At 38.6% G+C, this 20,522-nt stretch overlaps 2 protein-coding genes across 9 annotated transcripts in view; one reads left to right on the plus strand and one right to left on the minus strand.

Moving 5' to 3' along the window:
• Nucleotides 1-7,336, minus strand: part of MYO9A (myosin IXA) — a 358,540-nt gene extending 351,204 nt beyond the window's left edge. For 7 of the 8 annotated variants that reach the window (XM_057488943.1, XM_057488944.1, XM_036907835.2 and 4 more), the window contains exon 1: nucleotides 6,934-7,074. The gene's annotated coding sequence lies outside the window, so the exon portion shown is untranslated. Of the gene's footprint in view, nucleotides 1-6,933; nucleotides 7,075-7,239 lie in introns of those variants that run through there. The other variant, XM_057488942.1, reaches the window with a different exon arrangement.
• Nucleotides 7,337-7,629: 293 nt separating this feature from the next.
• On the plus strand, nucleotides 7,630-20,417 carry SENP8 (SUMO peptidase family member, NEDD8 specific). Its single transcript, XM_036907841.2, has 2 exons — nucleotides 7,630-7,712; nucleotides 19,131-20,417. The coding sequence occupies exon 2, from the start codon at nucleotides 19,167-19,169 to the stop codon at nucleotides 19,803-19,805; it is 639 nt and encodes a 212-aa protein (XP_036763736.2). The 5' UTR covers nucleotides 7,630-7,712; nucleotides 19,131-19,166; the 3' UTR covers nucleotides 19,806-20,417.
• Nucleotides 20,418-20,522: the final 105 nt, after the last annotated feature.

Here is a 20,522-nt window from a genome sequence, read left to right on the forward strand (position 1 = left end):
TTATTAACTAACTGAATATGATAGCTAATAAATGTAAAAGAATTACAGAATTAGGAAAATCACCATTTTCAACCTTCAGTTAAAAAACTGATTTGCCTAAAATCAATGAAGGATTCTAAAATTATTAAGTAAATACTGAAAAATGGAGTATTTGTATGGTACCAAAGTATCACCCCCACATATTATTATACTTGATGATCACAAGAGGAAAAAATGTACTTTTCCAATGGAGGGACACAGCAGACATCACCTTAAACCCATAAAACTTAGACTAGTAATAATAATATCTACCTCCCACAGTATACAACATGAAATATAACATCACCTATGAAGTATTCTTGCCAAAATTTTTAACATGCATATAATCAAAACTTTAAAATATAACTTCCAACCTACAGAGTATACAGAAAACAGAAGAACAAGTTAAACAAAAGAAGTAATCTAATTCTAGAAAACAAGCCATTCTACAAGATGATATGTTCTTGTCAAAGAAATTTCAGTATCATAAGAAAAGAGAATGCAGTAAAGAACTTTTCTAGATTAAGAGAGACTAAAAAGATAATCAAATACAAAGCAAAAGTCTTGACTGAATTCTGGCTTAACATCATTTTATGGTACAACTGGGAAAATTTTAACACAGACTGAATATTTAATGTTATTAGGAAATTACTGTTATTTTTCTTAGGTGTTGGTAATGACAGCACTGTGGTGATGTGGAAAAATTAGGAGTGGAAAAATCAGTAAAAGTATATACACACACATACACATAGAGAACAATAAAGCAAATATGGATGGCATATTGGTAACTTAAATGTAGGTGGCAGATATATCAATGTTGTTTGTACTATTCTTTCAACTTTTGAATATTTTCTAAGTTTTTTATTATAAAAAAAAGTAGGGGGGAGTCAGGAAGAGAACTAAAAGAAGGTAGAGCTGCAAAAGGAAAAATAGCTAATAATCATTTATAAACATATATCCACAGACACCCAAAAAACTTTTTATTAAAAAAGAGATTACATTACATCCCTGACATTAAAAAGATTACTCAGCCTACTATTATCTGATCAATTTAAGTAAACAGATTTCAAACAAATACTTACACACTACAAATAGCAATAGTACTACAATCTGTCAATGATTTAAGAAATGTTTGTCATTGGCAAGCAGAACATTTTGTTATGATACCTCACAATGAATAAAAGTACCTTCTAACATCCACTAACCTTGTATAATGATACCAAAAAAAGCATTTCTTTGAAAGTTTTTGAATGGAAAAATATGGTCACACTTGAACAACAGCACATTACCCTTTCTAAGATTTATTTCTGTTAACAACCATCAATTTTGATTGGCCATTTACTCTCAATGCCACGCAATGAAATTATTTTGAATTCTTGATCTCATATTTCAACATAATAAGAAATCGACGTATTCAAGGAGGAAAAGGAAGACTTACTGAGTGTCAACTATGGGCTTGGTGCTTTATATAACTTAACTCTTGTGCAATAAATATTCCCATTTGAAAGATGGAATGTTTGTCAGCATCTTGCCTCCTGGCTGCTGTCAAAAAACTTGAGCTCCTGTTGCTAACTTCTTCCTTTTTTCCCTAGGATTTGCTGGTTTAAATTCAATTCAAATCCTCAATCTAAAAACCTGTCCTAATTCTTGAAGCTCAGAAATGTTAACTGACTTGCCCATAAATGGCAGTTCATTAAGTGAAGATGGAAATTGAATAGAGCAAAGTCTGTTGGAAATCCAGGTTTGAAAGTCCATATTCTTTCCACTTTATTGGCCTTAATGAATTTTATATTTACAAACAGAAAAGGTCACCTAAGGAAAAAGTACATTTAGAAGAATACCTTCATATTCAGGGCCACACAATCTTAAAAGCTTATGAAAAATCAAAACTGAGAAAAGTACACTCTAAAATTACAGCTATTTGAAAAAATTCTTAGCAAGCCAGCTGTCTATGACATTGGACAACTAGTCCTTTTCTCACTGTACATGTAAAATTACACTCCAGTTGCCCGCTGGATGACCCCACTGCCAAAATATGCTAGCAACATAATTCACATTGAAACCCAAAGGCCAAACACCATTTGGAAAATGCTTTACGTGTTTACTAATCCCACCTCACGCATGTTAACCTATGTTTGTTCTTTCTATAGGATCAAAACTCCAATACCTATGTGTCTTACATGTTTAAAGATAAAAATACATAGAGAAATCTATATGTTAAAGAGTTTTTCCACTTAAAATTAAATGCTCCTTGAACTGGATTAGTGCCTACAAGAGGGCACAAGGTGGCTTATGGAGTTGTAGTGGTATTTTATAGCTTGATATGAGTGTTGGTGACACCAGTGTTTGCTTGGTGAAAATTCATTCACTGAACTATGCATTTATGATTTGTGTACTTTTTGTATACTTTGTAACTTATAAAAAGCTTCCATATATTTTTCAAAACCTCCATCCAAAAACCTGTCCTACTATACAGCACTGATGCCAAAGAAGTTAAAGCCCAGTGAAGAAAAGAGACAAGTAATTATGAATTTCATCAGAGAACTATGACAGCAGCCAGCACTATGCATTACAGGAGAACACAGGAGTGGCACCTAACTTAACCTGGAAGAGGCAAAGGAAAACTTCCTTAAGATACACCTAAACTGAGTCCTGAAGGTCAGATAGGAGTTAATCAAGCAAAGAAAAGGAGAAGGGGATGAAGAGAAAGGGAACAGACTGCAAAGTCAAAAAAGAAAGCACTTTATCTGAGAGAAAGCCTAAGTCCAATAGGAGTAGATCAAAGAATTTAAGGAAGAGAGCAAGGGAAGAAAGCTTAAAGAAGAGTCAGATCCTAAAGGATCTCAAACACATGCCACGCTACAGGTTAAGCATTATCCTGAAAACAATGAGAAAGCACTGAAGATCTTTCAACAGAAGGGACATGATAAGGTTTGTATTTGTACTATAAATGTCAATTATGGTGCCTGCTGTGCTTGCAACCCCATTTTCTGAGAAATTAGCCTGCACACTGTCTGATGTTTTCCACCGTGACGACCCTGTCCCACACCCACATGCACAAATACACGCACAGCTAGAACTAAATGTCCACGGTGGTCACATGACCCAAGTACACAGCCTTGATAGCAGCCCATGAAAAAAAGAGCTGAGTCAAAGACATTGTTTCTTGGGAATTCAAACCAGCAAATCCTAGGGAAAAAAGGAAGAAATTAGCAACAGGAGCTCAAGTTTTTTGATAGCAGCCAGGAGGCAAGATGCTGGCATGGGAGTGACTCAGTAGTTATAAACAGGCAGAAATAGGAACAAACAGAAGCTAGAAGCTGGGCTGGGGAGTACTGGTAGGGAATGGGCAGTGATTGGAATACAGAGGAAAAAATAAGCCAAAAGGAAATACAGTAGCTTAAACAAATTTTATTAAGCTCCTGTTCTTGAGACCAAGTTGTTTAACTTTCCCCGGTTCCCTCGTGCATGTTTCCTTTCAATAAGCATTCCCCTAGTTAGAATAACTTGAGTTTCTTCCTTGCAATTTAAAGAGCCTAACTAAAAGAGCATCTCAGAACATTTACTCTGGCAGCGATGCAGAGAATGAACTGGAGGGTATGGCAAACCAATAGGCAGAGAGAAAAGGCAAGAGGACCACTCAGAAAGCATTACAAAGCCCAACACACATTTGGGGTTAATACAGAGGCAACAAAAATATTAAGAAGAAATGATCTGAAATATCATGAAGGAGAATATGCAGGAGTTAGTGATGTTGGTAACAAGACAGAGTGGAGTGAAGAGTGATTTTCAGGCTTCTGAAGGCTTCATGAGGAAAGAGTGATGTCATTTAACAAAACAGGAAATCCAAAGAAAAAAGTTTGTTGCAGGTTTGTTTCCCTCTACCCCACCTTTTTGGAGGGAAGAGGGAGACAGAAAACAGTTTCATTTTGAACATGTTTGAAATGCTTGTGAAATGTGAATCCAAATAGAGATGTCCACTAGAGTGATTTGCAGGGGTCTAGAATAGTCAAGAGATATATACGGTAGCTCTAGACTTAGGAATAAATAAATCAATGTTATGGTTTAAAAACATGACCAAAAATTCTTTGATTCGTGTTTATTTTAAACTAATATAACTAAAAATTATGCAGACTAAAAATTTTCATATTCTTGGCAAACCACATTTCCAAACTGCCTGTACTTCTCTGCAAACACTAAAGACTGAACAAAATTCTACAATAGTATAATCCAAATGATGAGGAAAGATGGGTTTTTATATTACTATTTCTGAGATTTTACTTTTTAAAAAAACCTAAATTTACTCCATTTCCCTCATGAAATATACACTACTAATGTTAACTAAGGGAAAAACTGTTTAAAAAGTCATATTAGACAGTGATCCTCACTATTGATGTTTAAACTACATAACAAGACTTTTTAAAGAACTTAATCACATAATGTACTAGCTGAGACATTCAACTGTACTGCATACCTGTACTGCAAATGTTGGATTTTGTCCTACAATTTTTTCTCCTTTCATCTATGCCCTTTGCCCCCAAAATCTCTTACTACAACTCAGAATTTGATGATGAGCTTAAGCCACAAATCCAGCTGCCTACTGGCTATCTCCATCTGACAGAAATACAACCACCCAAACTCAACATGTTACAAATTGAATTCCTTTCTTGACAAAAATAAAAATAAAAATCCCACTCCTCTCTCATCTGGATCCACACCTCAGTGAAAAGGCATAAAGTAGAAACCTGTTACCTTATCCTTGATGAAGCCTCTCCCTAATGCCAAATCCAATGAAATCACCAAGTACTATCTACTCCCTCTACTCAAATCCAGACCCACTGTAATAGTTTGCCTATATTATTGCTCTCTTGATATTCTTGCCTTTAGCCTTAGTCCACCCTTCAATTCACGCTCCTCATTGAGTGATATTTAAAAACACAAATTTGATCACTGCAGTCCCTTACTTGACGTCCTTCAGGAACTTATTTAGTAAATATTATAATCACTATCAAAGCTAGTCATTCCATGGAAGCTCACAGTTTCAATGAGAAATTTAGTTATACCCTCTTTTGTAGGTTCACTAGAAAATTTTTTCTAATCCAAAATTACTTAGAACATACATGTATAACAGCTGATACATTTAAAGAAAAGAAGGTAGCACTATTTGTAAAAGCAAAGACAGAAAATAATCTCAAAACCAGCAACATGGGATACTATGCAGCCAGTGTATTAGGCACTTCCAAATATATGATCTCTAGAATCTATTGTAAGTGGGAGGAATAAAAGCTATATACAGAGTGTATAATATCTGTGGTATGTTTTAAGAATATAAATATATAGGCATGTATACACTACAAATACCACAGGAAAGGAACACACAAGTATGGAAATAGTGGTTGTCTCTAAAAAGGAAAAATGGGTGGCTGGAGGATAAAGAGAGAAGAGAAACTTTTTACTACATACTCTTTTGAACCTTTTGACTTTTATGTCTAGGTATTACCTATAATTTTAATATGACTTTTCCCTTCCTCAGTTCCACACACACAAAAAAATTTCAAAAATATTATTTGGTTTAACATTACATTTCCTTCTTGACAGCTCAGGAGTTCAATTTCAACAAACAACTTTTCATTCAATATTTTACTGCTGCTGAGAAGGTTGTTCATAATGACATCAGTGAACATTGCATTAAGCGAACTTGCTCCTTGGCAAAGCAATATAGTGCAGCACCAGGTAACAATAAGTTATTACTACACTGACATTAACTCTTCAGGGATTATGAAAAGCTACAAATCTCACTTTTGCAGCAAACTCAAAAATAACAAATCCAAAAACAAGTCCACTGGCATCCTTCAAAAACAGTACAAAACATCTGTAAAAATATACAAGGAGATGAAGGAAATGACACTACACGGAGGCAGTTATATCCATGAGTTATATACTCAAATATCAGTGAAATTTGAGTTAATCCTTCGAGAGGTGCCTAAAATGTTAGCTCTGAACTACCTCACACGTTCCACAGAAGAGACAAGACGAGGAGCAGGCTGTGTGACCCCGTAATAGCACCCACACGCTGACTTGGGCTCCCATACTCTGCCCTCGCCCTCCCTCTTTAGCCACCAGGGTAAACCCTCCAAACATGGGTGTCAGCTGGTCCCCTTAAGTCCCGATGGGGGGAATACACTAGGCTAAGCAAACATCCCCTCAGGATTTCAGGGCAAAGCCCTTTTAACCAAAAAGATCACGACCGGACAAAAAAATAAAAAGGGCTGCCTGAGGAGAGAAGGCCCGGGGAGAGGCTGCAGGAAGGGGCCCGGGGGCGGGGGGAGAGGTCGCTGCCTGCTGGGGTCCGAGGAGGGCCAACAGCGGGAAGCTGGGAGCACCCCGTCACGGACCGTCTTAAAGCTGAGTTGGGCCGGGGAGGAGCTGGTCGGCGGGGCGCTGGGCGAGCCGGGCTGCCGTGGGGTTCTGCTGGGAAGAGGGGTGGGCAGCGACGGATCCGCCTGGGCGCGGGGGGTCGCAGCGGGCTAGGGGACGGCCGTGCCTGGGAGTCCCGGGGCGCGGGACCGGGTCCGCTCACGGAAGGATGTAACGGAGTCTCGAGGCCCTATCAAGAGTCCGAGGAGAGTCCAAGTGAGCTCCTAACGGGGAGCGCGGCGGGACGGGGGTTCGGTGACAGCACCGTCAGGGAGGCTGGAAGGCCGGCATGCTGTCTGGCCAATGGAAGATACGATGGGTGGGGTCTACAGGGGACCTGGGCCAGTGATCCGGGGTCTGGGAGGATCCGAGGCTGACCCGCTCGCGGGGCGCCTCCGCTGGGACGGGGCGGGGCGGCCCCGCAGGAGCCAAAGAGCGAGCCAGAGACGTGGGCCGGGCCGGGCGGCAGGGCCGCTGGGCGGCTTGGGCGGGTCTTACCTCAGGCTCCGCCGCGGTGGCCACCACAGCCCGCTCCTCTCTGGCGGAAGCCGCCTCCCACCCCCGGCCCCAGGGTCAGGCCGGAGGAGACGGCACAGGCCGAGGGCACGAGGGCTGATGGTCCTCGGATGGCTCCGGGAGGGTGGGCCCAGCTGCCTCAGGGTCCCGGAGAGCGGCCGCCGCGCATCCCCCGCCCTGTCAGAGAGACTCCGCCCGACCTGGGCAGGAACATCCCCCCGCCGCACCCCGCCCAAAGAGCACGCGTTGGCCCGCTGCCTCAGCCGCCTCCGCCGGTGCCGCGGGTACCTCCGCAGCCGCCTCGCACAGTCCTGGCCGGACTCGCAGCAGCCACGGGAAACTGCCGCCGCGCCCCCGGTCCGCTCCGGCCCGCGCGCCCTCGACCCCGCTCACGCGGCCCCGCCCCGCGCGACTCTGGCTGCAAAGGAGCAGGCGCGCGCACACTTACCTCCCACGCCCCCAGCCGCCCGCCTGAGCCAGCCCGCCCGCCAAGCCCCGCCCCGCCCCCGCACGTGACGCCGCCGGCAAGTAGAGCATGCGCTTGCGTAGACACGCCCCATTTCGTCCGCGCCAGGCTTCCCCGCCCAAAAATTTTTTCCTCACCTTACGGCAGAGCTGAGCTCTCTGCCTAGGTTCTCCCTCTAACTGGAGAGGAATGTCGCAAGGTTGTGGTAAAAAAAAAGGTTTGCGACCGTACTCTCGCTTTCCGGCCAACACAACAGTTGCTTGAAGGCTGGTTGAGGTGGTGAGGCCCGAGGCAGGTAAGAAGCCGCCTGCCCACTTCGGTGTGTTAGTCAGTGTGTCCCGGCGGGGGAGCGCCTTGCTGCTCGCGCAAATCTAGCGTACCCGTGCCCCCTCCCCAGTTCTGGCGCACGATTCTCAGCGCCGCCTCTCCTAGCCCCCGCCCCTTTCACATACACGCCCCCTCCCCTCGCATTTCCCCGCCCCCGACCTGCGTTTCCTAGTCTTCCCTTTTTCCATTCATTCCTCAGACTTCGCAGAGAGGTTTCCATGTTTTAGATTCCAGAAAGTCAGAAGCGAATGAAGTAATCTCAGCTTTCTGAAGTGTTGTGTTTTGTGGGAGACGATAAGAATCCACAGAGGTAGTAAAGTTAAATTATAATAGGAAAAAAAAAAGCGCAGGATATTGAGCATAGAAGAGGGGTCCCGGATTGTGTAGAAGCACTTGAGGAAACCCTTTCCAAGGTGAGCTCTGAATCACTTGTACGAAAAGGCTAGTGACCAGTAGCTGATCAAAGAAATGAGAGGAGATAGAAGCAGAGAGAATGACGGGCACAAAAGCGTGTGAAAGGATTGGCTGGAAGAGTAAAGTTAGAGGAATAAAACACAGCTGGTGGAAACCATAGTGGTGTAGACTACCATTTAAAGAAGCGTCATTATGAAGGATGAGAGAGATGAAGGGGGAGAATGGGGGCCGCAAAAATGTTTTCTTCAAAGGTGGGAAATTTAGGCATTAAAGTGTACCGTGGAACCGAGAAGTGGACAACTGATGGGTGGCTAATTTATAGCATCAGGAGCACTAATGGAACTCAACCTGGAATGCGCAGTAAAATCACTTGGGAAACTACTTAAAAGACAAAACTAATGCTGTTGCTCCACCGAAGACCAATTAATCAAACTCCGGGGTTAGTACCCAGACATCAGTTTTGTTTTGTTTTTAACTCCTAAGGTGACTAATGCTGAGAGCTGAGAACCAGTAAACTAGAGAAGAAGAAAGAATGGGAAGTGGGGAAGGCCAGGAAGTTGGAGTTGTCTCGGTAATATTAAGATGGGAGTTATTTGGTAAGAGAATTGGGAATGGAATGAGAAGTGGAGCAGAGTGATGAAAGTTTTGTATAACTGCTCTGGGAAAAGGGAGGGGGAGTCACCTCTGCCTTTCCCTACAGCGCAGTTCCATCCCTCGGTGTTAATCAGGTTCACCTCCGTTAGGGCTGCTCTCTTTCTTATCCCTTTCTTCCGTCCAGGATGTGTCAGCTCAGGATCCGGGCTTAGAGCTCGGGAGCATCCTCATTTCTATTCCCAGAAAAATCAGAACTAAGACAATTTATGAGATTCAAAGACTAACTTTGCTCCCTTAGAGACTACACACAGTGTCCTGCCGATTTAGGACCTCTTCTATTATTTATTTTGTCAATCATTTAAGTTAGGAATGCAATATAAAGATTTAAGATATAGCCCTATTAGGACCATATAGCAGTAGGGAAAAACCTTTAAAAGAATTCACTTGGTAGGTAGAGAGGGTCTATATAAGACAAAGCCAAATCAGTGCATGGCTATCTATTAACTAGTTAATCTAAAAACCTGTCTGCCTCCAGATAAGAATTACTGTTGTCTTGCTATGACTGGAGTTTAATAAGGAGAGTAGGGGTGAGGCAGAGATAAAGATGATAAAGTGGATGTGAACAGATTATAAAGAGCCTTAAATTCCATGCTAAAGCTTTCAGATTATATACTGTAAGCAATTAATAGGTATGAATAACAAAGGTAAAAATAAAATAACCTCTTGTATGCCATGGACTTCTTTGGCAGCTTGCCGATAGACCCTATCTCAGAATATTATTTTTAAATGTATAAAATAAAGTACATAGAAACACAAATGAAACAAATTGTATTGAAAGTTTGAAAAATATTAAAACAAGTTATATATGTGTGTCCTTATGCATTAAATAACATCTGCAGCAGGTCTAATTATGTAATTTCAAAGTCGTGATGAGTATAAATTATGTTTGGAGATATCTGTAGCAACATTAACGTGGTATGAAAATACCATATTTCTATTGGTAATAAAGACGTAGTGACTGCTAATACCGCTGTGGATTATTCCCTATACTTACTGAAGAAAACGGTGAATTTCAACTACAGGTTATTGAAAATAAAGATGCAATTTTTTTCCCAGGTTCATAGAACCCTTTATTCTAGCCACATCCTGTACTGTGGGTCCTAGTTTATAAAAAGCTCACTGTAATGGTTTTAAGCTAGAGCGTGATGGATCAAATCTGTGTTTCAGAAAGGCAGTAGAGCAGTGTTCATTCCCCATCCTCTCTATTGGAGTAGGATTCGGGTACTTGGCTGTTTCTTTCTCTTACACCTCAGGGGCAGCAACCAGCAGCCACACACTGTTGACTAAAAATTGGGCCTGCAGGATGACTGAGCTTAGGCTAGGTGTGTCAGAGCAGTACCAGAAAATAAATCGCAAAAGATAGGTTGGGGCTATTTTCTTGAAAATAATTGAATGCCAGGCTGTAATTTGTGCTTGATTTGGTAGACAACAGATGTTAAAGTTTTTGGAGCAGAACAATGTAACTGGAGTTCGGTTTGAAAAATGATCTAGCAGTAATTTGTAAGTTAGAGCATCAGAAAATAATATAGGAGTGAAGAGGTTAGACTAATAAATAAATAAATAATTTCTTAAACTAAATTTTATCATAAAGTGATCTCTAAAGAGTCTGCTAGGTTATTTTCCCACTGTAACTGACCAGTCTAAAGAAACAGATTGAAATAAATTTCAAACCTTTCAACTGGGATGTACATATCAGTGTAGAGGTCAGTTAGCATTTTATGTGGTCAAGAGGCTAGCCCACTCTTCTGTATTATAAATGATAATATTAGTACTTTTGATGAGCAGTGGCTTTACCACATATATAGGTTCCCAGATGTTGCTAAGGCCTCCTTGGTTAAATTTCATCTATATCTGTAAGTTTTACATTTCTGACTTTTTAAGGTAAACACTCCTCAATCCCTTAAACCTCTTGGATGAGTAAAATGTATCAGCAAACAAAAAGGAAGTCCTCAAGGCCCAGATAACCCTTCTCTTTGGAAACTGATCAGTACCAGACTGTATAAAATTGACTGCCCAAATCCCAGCTAGTCCCCAAATTGTGTGCTTTTTTTAAACATACTATTCAAAAAATTGGATATGGGGTCCAAATATTACTAATCCAAATTAGTAACATTAAGTTACTTAACGTTCTGAACCAGATTCTCTGAGGAACTACCCTTCTTCAGCATGACTAGCCTATATTGACTTTGTCCATTTAACTATTGGAAACCATTTAGGTGTGATATAGTTCAAAACAGACTGAAAATCAAGTTTACATAGAAGTCAACATTCATCTGTCTGCCCCCTTACAGGGGGAAGGAATGGGTCTGTCTTAAAGTGGAGAGAATACTTGCAATTTATGAGGCTTTTTAAGAATTTCTATTTCTACAGAAAATCTCTGAAAGTTCCTTTCTCTGGCTTCCAATTAAATGTCTACCCCTCTGCACATTCATCTGTTATAAAAGCATTAGAATACAGTCCTGATACTAAAAAAAAAAATTGTCCTGATTACGGTTATTATTTTTGAGCATCTATAATTTCAAGTTTAAAATCCTCAGGCCTGCCTTCTGGTGGCCATCAAATAAATAAATATACTCGCAGACTAGTGTGACAGGTTAAATCCCTTCAAAACAATAGTTTGGGGGATTTCTGGCCTTGGCTCTAATTTTCCCACTACTGTGTGTTGCAGCAACTTGGCACTTACATTAGCAGCTAAAATAGATAGTTGCTGGAAATGTCTGATCCTACTTTATAATATGGAATATAATTCAAATGTGTTCAGATAACTCACAAATATTTGTGTCAATTAATATTTAAAGACAAATTGCTGAGATAGAAAATCCTATGTGTCATAATTGGGTCCCATCAGACCCTGTTTTCTTATCAGCACAGTACAATGAAACAAATTCATTATTTCTTTCATTCCTTCATTAAATTTGAGCCCCACTATGTGCAAAGCACATTGTTGAAACCCATAAATTGAAAGTTTATAATAATGATTTACCTCTTAACTACCCATGAAAAGTAATTTACCAAGCTCCAAAATATACAGGACAAATAAGATTAAAAGTGATGGCTTTTTCCATACTCATCCAAACAGTATGTTTGCATATAGTTACTATGAGCTGAACACTGGTTATTTATGAAATCAAGCAGACTGTAACTTTAGCTTAACCATGACTTACCAGCTTTTTTGTTACTGTATATGCTAAAATTAAATGCTGCTGCTCCTTTATAAAATGTCTAACTCAGACCTCTCATTAGATCTAATGGCCTCCCTACATACTGTCTTTATAACCCCATTCATTTGTGTAAAGTCATTCCACAGAAAATTTTAAGCAAAATAAAATCAGTTTAAGAAAAGGCTGATAATTATACCAAGTTTATAGTAAGGAAAGAAACTGTGATACAGTTATAGATGGAACTCTTGAGATAGAAATGGTAGACTGAGAATAAAATTCTTTTCATGGTCAGTGACAACTTAGCAACTGATATCCATGCCTAGTAAGAGCAGTAAATGGAGAGAGCCTTGGTACTGGAAGCAATCCTAAAATGTCACCTAGTCTGTCTCCCTGGCCCAAAGCAGGACCAAATGGAACTTAACGGCAGTCAAGTTACCAGGCATCATCATCATCATACCAGGTGGTTTTTCTGCTTTGAGAGCTGAATTGCTCTATTCATAAAATATTACTGTTATAGGAATATTGTTCAAATTTATAAATAATTTATAAAATTGAGAAATCATCCCATGTTTGTAACAATTTGTATATTTAGCAGTTTTCCAAAATACATTTCACTTCTGTATTTTGTTCAGGAAAAAACATTGATTTATTAAAACTTCTCTAGTTTGTCAAGCACTGAAGGTAACAGACGGATAAAATCTAATGTCTGCCCTCAAGAGTGATATATAAATCTTGATGGTAATTTTTACATGTCACTTTATTCAAATCTCCGGTGGTTTAGGCTAGCATTAAAAGGAAATGTTTAATAGGGGGAAATTGAAACCAAAAAAAAAAAAAAAAAAAAAGGCTTGAACTTCCTTCCTGAAAATTTTTTTGCTTATGCTGCCATGAAAGTCATTTGGTCTTAGATGTGATTCTTTTTGTGAAATTGCAAATGGACTCATACATTAGAAGCTGGACATAATTAATTTTAGTAAACAGATTATTTTTACATCTTTGTGTTTGAAGGTTCATGGAAGACAGATTAGACTTAACTCTTTTTTCCAAAAGACAGAAGTGAGACCAGTGAGTTGAAGAAACATAGATTTTGGTTCAGTGTAAGAGTGGGAGGTGTGCATCTTTTTTTTTCTAAGTGAAAATTAGCTATACTTACTCATTATGAAAAGAAAGGGGGAAAAAATATGTAAATGATACCAAAAGGTAAAAGGAAAAAAATTAAGGAGTATTACTAATCCTTAAAACTATATTTAAATTGGATGACTATCATTCTTAATTATTTTTGTATATAGCTTTTTTCTCAAACATATTTTTATATAGCCTTTCTTATAGCACATCATGAGCATATTTCTATAAATTTATATCTACAGCTTTATTTTTAATGGTTGAAAAAGATTCCATTGTATGGAAACCCTGTTATCTAACTATATCAGTCCAGTTAGTTTAAATTGTTTCTAGTTTTTCTGTTAAAAATACTGCTGCGATGAACATTCTTGTTAAAAATTTGCATACATTCTTACTGTTTCCCTTAAGATAAATTTCTAAAAAGAAAATACCTATGTCCAGACATTTCTTTATAATTAAAATATAAGGGGAAATTACCCTGCAAAAAGCTTGCATTTGTTAACACTCCTATGAACAGTGAGAATGCCCATTTTCCCTTAGTCTCTAACAATGCTTGTTATTTCCAGTTTTCTCCATCTCTGCTAATTTAATAAGTAAATCTTGCTTTAACTTGCAATTCTGATTACTACTAAGGTATTAGTATCTTTTCTGGTGTTTATTGGCCAGTTATATAAGTGTATTAAGTTCTTTTTTCTTCTAATATTTTGTTTCACTTTTTAACATTTAAATTTTACTCCATCTAAAATGTTATGTGATCTAAGGTATGAGGGAGGGATCTAACTTCTTGTTTTTAATCAAATGACTAACAAGTTGTCCCAATGCCATTATTAATAACTCAGTGAGCATATTAAAAAATTCACTACACAGAAAATAAGGTATTAATGGATACTCTACCCAAAAAAAAGTTCATAATGAAATGAGTTTGGGGAAAAAAATCAGATCACAAAAAGCTAAACTTATTTATTGCAGAACTTCTAGCCTCTAACATACTGTATGCCTTATGAATCTCCTGTATAAGAAGTTTTAGAATGCAACATTTCACTGACTTCATTTAACCACGTAACCTTATTTTTTTCTTTCAAGAACTACCTATGAAATCTTATGGAACTGTGCTGTCCAAAACAGTAGCCACTAGCCACATGTGACTATTTAAATTTAAGTTCAAATTAATTAAAATTAAATATTCAGTTCCTCAGTCACGCAAGCCCATTTCAAGTGCTTTGTAGTAGCTACTGTACTGAACATTGCAGATAAAGAACATTTCCCTCACCACAGAAAGTCCTATTGGACAGTGCTGCTATAGAACATAGTGTTCACTGAAACAGACTGCCAAACTAGTGTTTTTTTCTACTGAACCAGCAGTTTCTTCCCTTACTTTGTGTTAGCAGGTAATCAGAATGGCTCCTATTAAATTGTAAATTTTCCCTTTAAATTAGTTTTTATTATTTAATTACCTTGTTTTTTAATAACAAATTTTCAAGTAGTGTACATTTTAAGGATTTTAAGATTAATATGAAAAATAATCTCTTCCTTTTGTTAAAATTAAACTTTTATTTAGGAAGTGTTCTATACTATGAATTCAATATTAGCTTCACATAGCTACAGAAGTTGGAAGATACCATGTAAATCCTGTAATGGCAGGGTTTGTGGATATTGACAGCATGCTAACATCCTTACTTCTCTGAGGTTGAGAGAAAAGTTTTCTCTGGAGATAGCATTCACTCTTCTTATGCCAAGAGCACAGATTGCTGCCCTAGCTAGATCTCTCCCTGATGACTTTGTGGCTTTATATAAAGAGAAAAACAATGCTTTATTTTCAAGAAAACTCTAACGTCTGTTATTACTGCCCCAAGTATAGGGAACAGGGAAAGAAACTAAATTTTTTGAGAGCCTGCTATGTATCAAACAATATACTGAGTGTTTTCACTCATGTTTTTAATTCTCGTAACAACCCTGTGAGGCAAGTTTTTTTACCTCATTTTACAGATGAGGAAAATGAGTCCTGGAAAGAGAATTAATAACTTGCCCAGAGTCATGGATAGCAGGGGCAAAGTCCAAGCCTAGACCCAAAGCCTCCTAGTCCCAAAACCTAGAATTATATTTTGTAGGATTTTACAAATAAAGCTATGAGGAGATCATTGTCTCCCCAAATCACTCCCCAGTCTTCCTTACCATCCACTGAAAGACATAGGTCTTTTAATTCCGAAGGGATTCTCTATGAATCAACAGAGGAAAACAGACAAAACAAAACCAAAGCAAAAATGGGCATGTTACAGACAGTAATAAAATCCCTAATCTGTATTTTGACTCCCTTTTTTAAATATTTCATTAATCAGGCAAATAGTTGTTGTACCTCAGATAATGCCAAGTACAGTGCTCACTATATAAAGAAATATCCATAGGATGGTTCTAGATGACGCTGGGTTCTTTTGGTATCCCCTTCTGTCTCCTTTTCCCACACCCCATTAATAATGGGCTCATCCTCCTCCCAGTTAACCCCAACTAAAACCCCCAGACAATTTGTTAATTCATTCCTCTCTGTTATCCACCATCCTCTGATCACGTACTGATTCTCTGTCTACAATATGTTTTCCCCCTTGCCTCCTAACCCACCTACTACCATTTCCCCTGGTTTAAGTCATTTCTTCCTTCGTTTACTTCCAATAAAAATCTAATTGATCTCTCTAATTCCTGTCCCTACCAATTAATCCTGTATGCTATGGCTGAATTATTAATCTTCTTAAAACACTGATCTAACCATTAATGGCTCCCCATTTCCTCCTGTATAAATTCCAAACTCTTTGACGTGGAATTCAGTCTGTTACCACTGAGCTTCTAATAATCTTCCTCTTTCCTCATCTACCATCTATTCCCATTTCATTCCAGACAGACTGGACTACACACTTAAAGGACTTTCCTTGCCTCTCTGCCTTCTTAATGCCCTTTCTCCATGCATCCAGTTCTACCTACCTTTCAAGAGCCCACTTTTATGCCACTCTCTCCTTGAAGCCTTTCCTGATCTGAGCTCTCCTTCTCTTACCCCCTGTTTGCTAGCAGTAATTGTTCTCTCTTCTGAATTCCCATACATTTTATTTGTGCTTTCTACAGATTCTTATCTCATTTACCATAAGCCATCTTATATATCTTGGTATCTCCCACAACATTTAATACTAGGTAGTCAGTATGTGCTTACTGACGGAAAGAATTGTATATATTCACTATGTGTTCATTGTAACATAATAGGCTTAAGCTCATTGAGGGTAGGAACTATGACTGTTTCATTCCCATACTGTATTTCTAGCCCCTAGCATAGGAAGCACTCGATAACCATTTGTTAAATGAAATGTGTTACAGTTATCAGTTACTGAGATATCAGTTTCCTGATCACAGAATAGATAACTGGAAATACTACTTTATATTTTTTAGAATCTTAGTTACTTATGTTTCTTCATTTTATATTGACAAATACCCTGATAAAGGTCATGTATTAATTGTCTCATTTTACAGAAGAGGATACTGAGGTTTAAAGAAATTAGTTTATGGATGATCGCACAACCAATGAGTAACAGAACTGAGCCTAAAATTCAAGTCTTCAGATGTGAACTACAGAGTTTTTCTTGGCCAAGGGTGGTGTGGCCAAACACTTGTTTGATTCCATTTGCTTTAGAATTTTTGGGGTTAAACTATTGCAATCATGCTGTATGGAATAGAATTAGGTCCTTGTCTCTGTGTTGGACATTTTCAAAATCAGACAAAACGCAAAAACTGTTTTCTGAGGGAAATCTTGGCTCTACCTGTGGATACTCTTTCCAAGTGAGATGCCTGTAGGCTTCTTTCCCTAGCTGGCTTGGCTGTTAGGAGGTGGCTCTTGCTTCAGCCGGCAGCACAGGGAGCAGATCTCTTAAGCATTTGCTGGGCAGTGCAGTCTGGCACTCACTACTGCAGAGTATTCATTGAAGGCCTGGGGAAGATTCAAGGAGACTTGCTTGAAGCACCTGCAGTCATTCCCTTTTCGTATTCATTTATTCTTAAATCAAGTCAAAGCAGCAGCCTGCTGAGCACCTACCTCCACAAACTGCTTTTACTAGATTGCTGTTTGCTCATTTGCCATCAGGCTGGACATGAAAGATCATTATAAGAAACAGTCCTCAGAGTTATTTCGATGTGTTATAAGGATATTGTGGGACGTCATTAATTATGATACACTATGTCTTCCATGAAAATTTCTTGGAAGAAAACTGACCTTAGTACAAAGTATGCATTTACTTCTCCTGAGCAATTGCTTTGTTTTTACCTTATGGACATTGTGAATGTTTAACTTAACGCTCTCTGGTTTGCTGCCAAAAAGCTTAGAGCCAAATTTGTGTCCCACCCATCACACATGTGCTCTATGCCTCGTTAACTTTGTTCCTGGCTCCAGTTTATGACTGCTCAAGTTATTCTTTCTTCTTAAAAAAAATCTTAATTCATGCCACCTTATTTGATATATCTATGTTTATATTTATATACATATATTTATATTTTTCTCATAAACATCCTTACTCTATATAGCTTAGATTATGATATTCTGTATGCACATAAAACCAGCTTTGTAACCTCATTTACTTCAGCTTTTTTTCTTGAGAGATATATTTATTTTTCTATACTGTATAGGTTTTTGCAGGGTTTTGATTGCATGAAAATGGTTGTGCCATAAAATTTTATTATTTCAGTAGAGTAACCAAATGGTAAAACAATGGTCTAATGGCCAGAATTGATCAAATTGATGCCATATATCTAGCCCAGTCTTTCACAGATGTGTTATTATTTACTAACAATATGCTTTGTTTTGTGTTCTCAGTCTTCATGAGACAGTTTATTGTTTTATGATTGTGCCAGATCAGTGCATAGCATTTAACTCTTTATTAGGCTCAAATATTATGTTACTTATCGGACTTCTTGTCTTTGTTAGCACCTTACCTCAGGGGAGCATACTAAATTAGTCTTATCATACAATTGTCTTGCTTTTATAAGTTAGTCATGCTTTTGTTTGGACAAGATAATATGAATGGATGTTTGTTTCCAAACCTCATTTGCTTTGATTGGTTTGGAGCACTATCCAGATTTCCTGATCATCTTACTACTGTCATGCAGTTAATAACATAAATATTATTTGTACATTTTATTATCTTTTAATATCTTCAAGCTAAAGCTATTTCGCCTTTTCTACAACTTTCTGAGGCATATAAAGCAGATATATGCCCTTCTTAATAAGACAAAAACAAGGACAAAGTAAATGACTTGCTCAATACCAGCAAATCAGTGGTAGATCTGGGTCTCCTGCTTCCGGTGCCGCAATGACAATAGAATTTCCAACTTACATTATAAACTTCACATAGTTTTTATCTTACCGCTTGAGGTTAAAGATGGGAAATAGCCAAAGGTACATTGATTACTCATGCTTCAGCTGGGCAGAAACAGAAATTAATTTCATCTGTATTACTCTCATGATTTTCTGTTCTCAAAATTACAGTTCCTCTTAACTGCAACTGTAACGCTGTCACTTTCCATTATGGAATGAGGAAGCAATATTTTATCTTATCTCTTGAAAATTGTGTTGAAATGGAAACTATTTCCCTTGGTAATTAGCAGCATTTTTCTTTAGACTCTTGGAAAATTCACTTTAATATAAAAATAATTTGCCATTGTTATCATATGTATTCATTAAAGGGCCAAAAATATGGTTAATGCTATAGAGTTTGCTAAACATTTATTATAATTTTAACCAGTCTCTGTATTTAGAGAGGAAATTAAAAATTCATGTTAACTACTTCAGCATGAAAGCTTTCCAAAGTTTTCATTCTAACTGTTAACATTCAGCACATAAGCTAGAGTTTCTTGAATGTTTACTCTTAGCCAGGCATTGTTGCTAAACACATTACAATTATATTTAATCTTTACTAAAACCCTAAAAAAGTAGCTGCTGCTTATGACTCCCCATTTTACAGCCAGGTATCATATTCAACAGGAAATACTGTCTTCTTCCTCCCCTTCAGCTTCTGGAATTTCTGAGCAGCCCCGGTCAGTACAAGATGGACCCTGTAGTCTTGAGTTACATGGACAGTCTACTGCGGCAATCAGATGTTTCGCTTTTGGATCCTCCAAGCTGGCTCAATGACCGTATTATTGGATTTGCCTTTGAGTACTTTGCCAACAGTCAGTTTCGTGACTGCTCTGACCATGTCTGCTTCATCAGCCCTGAAGTCACACAGTTCATCAAGTGCACTAGCAGTCCAGTAGAGATCGCCATGTTCCTTGAGCCCCTGGACCTACCCCACAGGGGAATTGTGTTTCTAGCCATCAATGATAATTCCAACGAGGCAGCTGGGGGAACCCACTGGAGTTTGTTGGTTTATCTCCAAGATAAAAATAGCTTTTTTCATTATGATTCCCATAGCAGGAGCAACTCCCTCCATGCCAAGCAGGTAGCAGAGAAACTGGAGGCTTTCTTAGGCAGAAAAGGAGACAAACTGGCCTTTGTGGAAGAGAAAGCCCCTGCTCAACAAAACAGCTATGACTGTGGGATGTATGTGATATGTAACACTGAGGCCTTGTGTCAGAACTTCTTCAGGCAACAGCCAGAATCACTGTTGCAGCTACTCACTCCTACATACATCACAAAGAAAAGGGGAGAATGGAAAGATCTCATTGCCAAACTTGCTAAAAATTAGATCTTGAAGTATATTTGTGACTTTTGAAGTCTCCTCTCTCTGCCTGTCCCCTTTTATTAGATGGCTGCAATCTCAGTGCCTGAGGGGAGATGCCTGGTAAAAGGAAGCTGTTGTTCTTATTTTTTCCTGAAAGAATGTTGTCCTCTGCATTATCCTAATGGAAAGTTTCACTTTAACCCTAACTTGAGAGCAATATGTTCTGTGAAAATGTCTTAAAGTTATGCACTAAAACCTTAAAACCAAGCTATCTTTTAACATTTATTAATTCCCTTTTGGTCTCCCTTATCCACATTGGCTCATTCCAGAGGAAAAGCAGTGATCTGTAAACAAACCACGCATATAAGAAATCTAGAGAAATGCAGGAAGAACACTGCAGAGGAACCAAAACCTTACTGCACAGCCCACATATTTAAAGAGACCAGCTGGCTAGAAACAGATCAAGACTTAACCTAATTCAAGATCTAAATATTATGAGAATCAATTATTTAGTTCTGTGGTAATCTCTTCCATTCACCATGCAAAGGCTTTCCCAGCTATCTCTGTAACCTTTGCAGATATTTGATAAAGGTGATGGTAGCCCATCTTCCCCCATCTGATTTCCTGGAAGGCTTTTTAAGAAAAGGGAAATCTTGAGTATCTATATTAAAATAAATGGCTGTAGTGGAGCTTTCTGTTTGCTCAGTGAGTGAGTCGACTTCCTACTCTGAATTGGTAACA

This window comes from Manis pentadactyla, chromosome 11 (genome assembly GCF_030020395.1).
Source record: "Manis pentadactyla isolate mManPen7 chromosome 11, mManPen7.hap1, whole genome shotgun sequence".
NCBI classification, from domain to species: Eukaryota; Metazoa; Chordata; class Mammalia; order Pholidota; family Manidae; genus Manis; species Manis pentadactyla.

Excerpts from the sequence above, each read along its gene's own strand:
- SENP8 (XM_036907841.2), top strand. The coding sequence starts at position 19,167 with ATGGACCCTGTAGTCTTGAGTTACATGGACAGTCTACTGCGGCAATCA.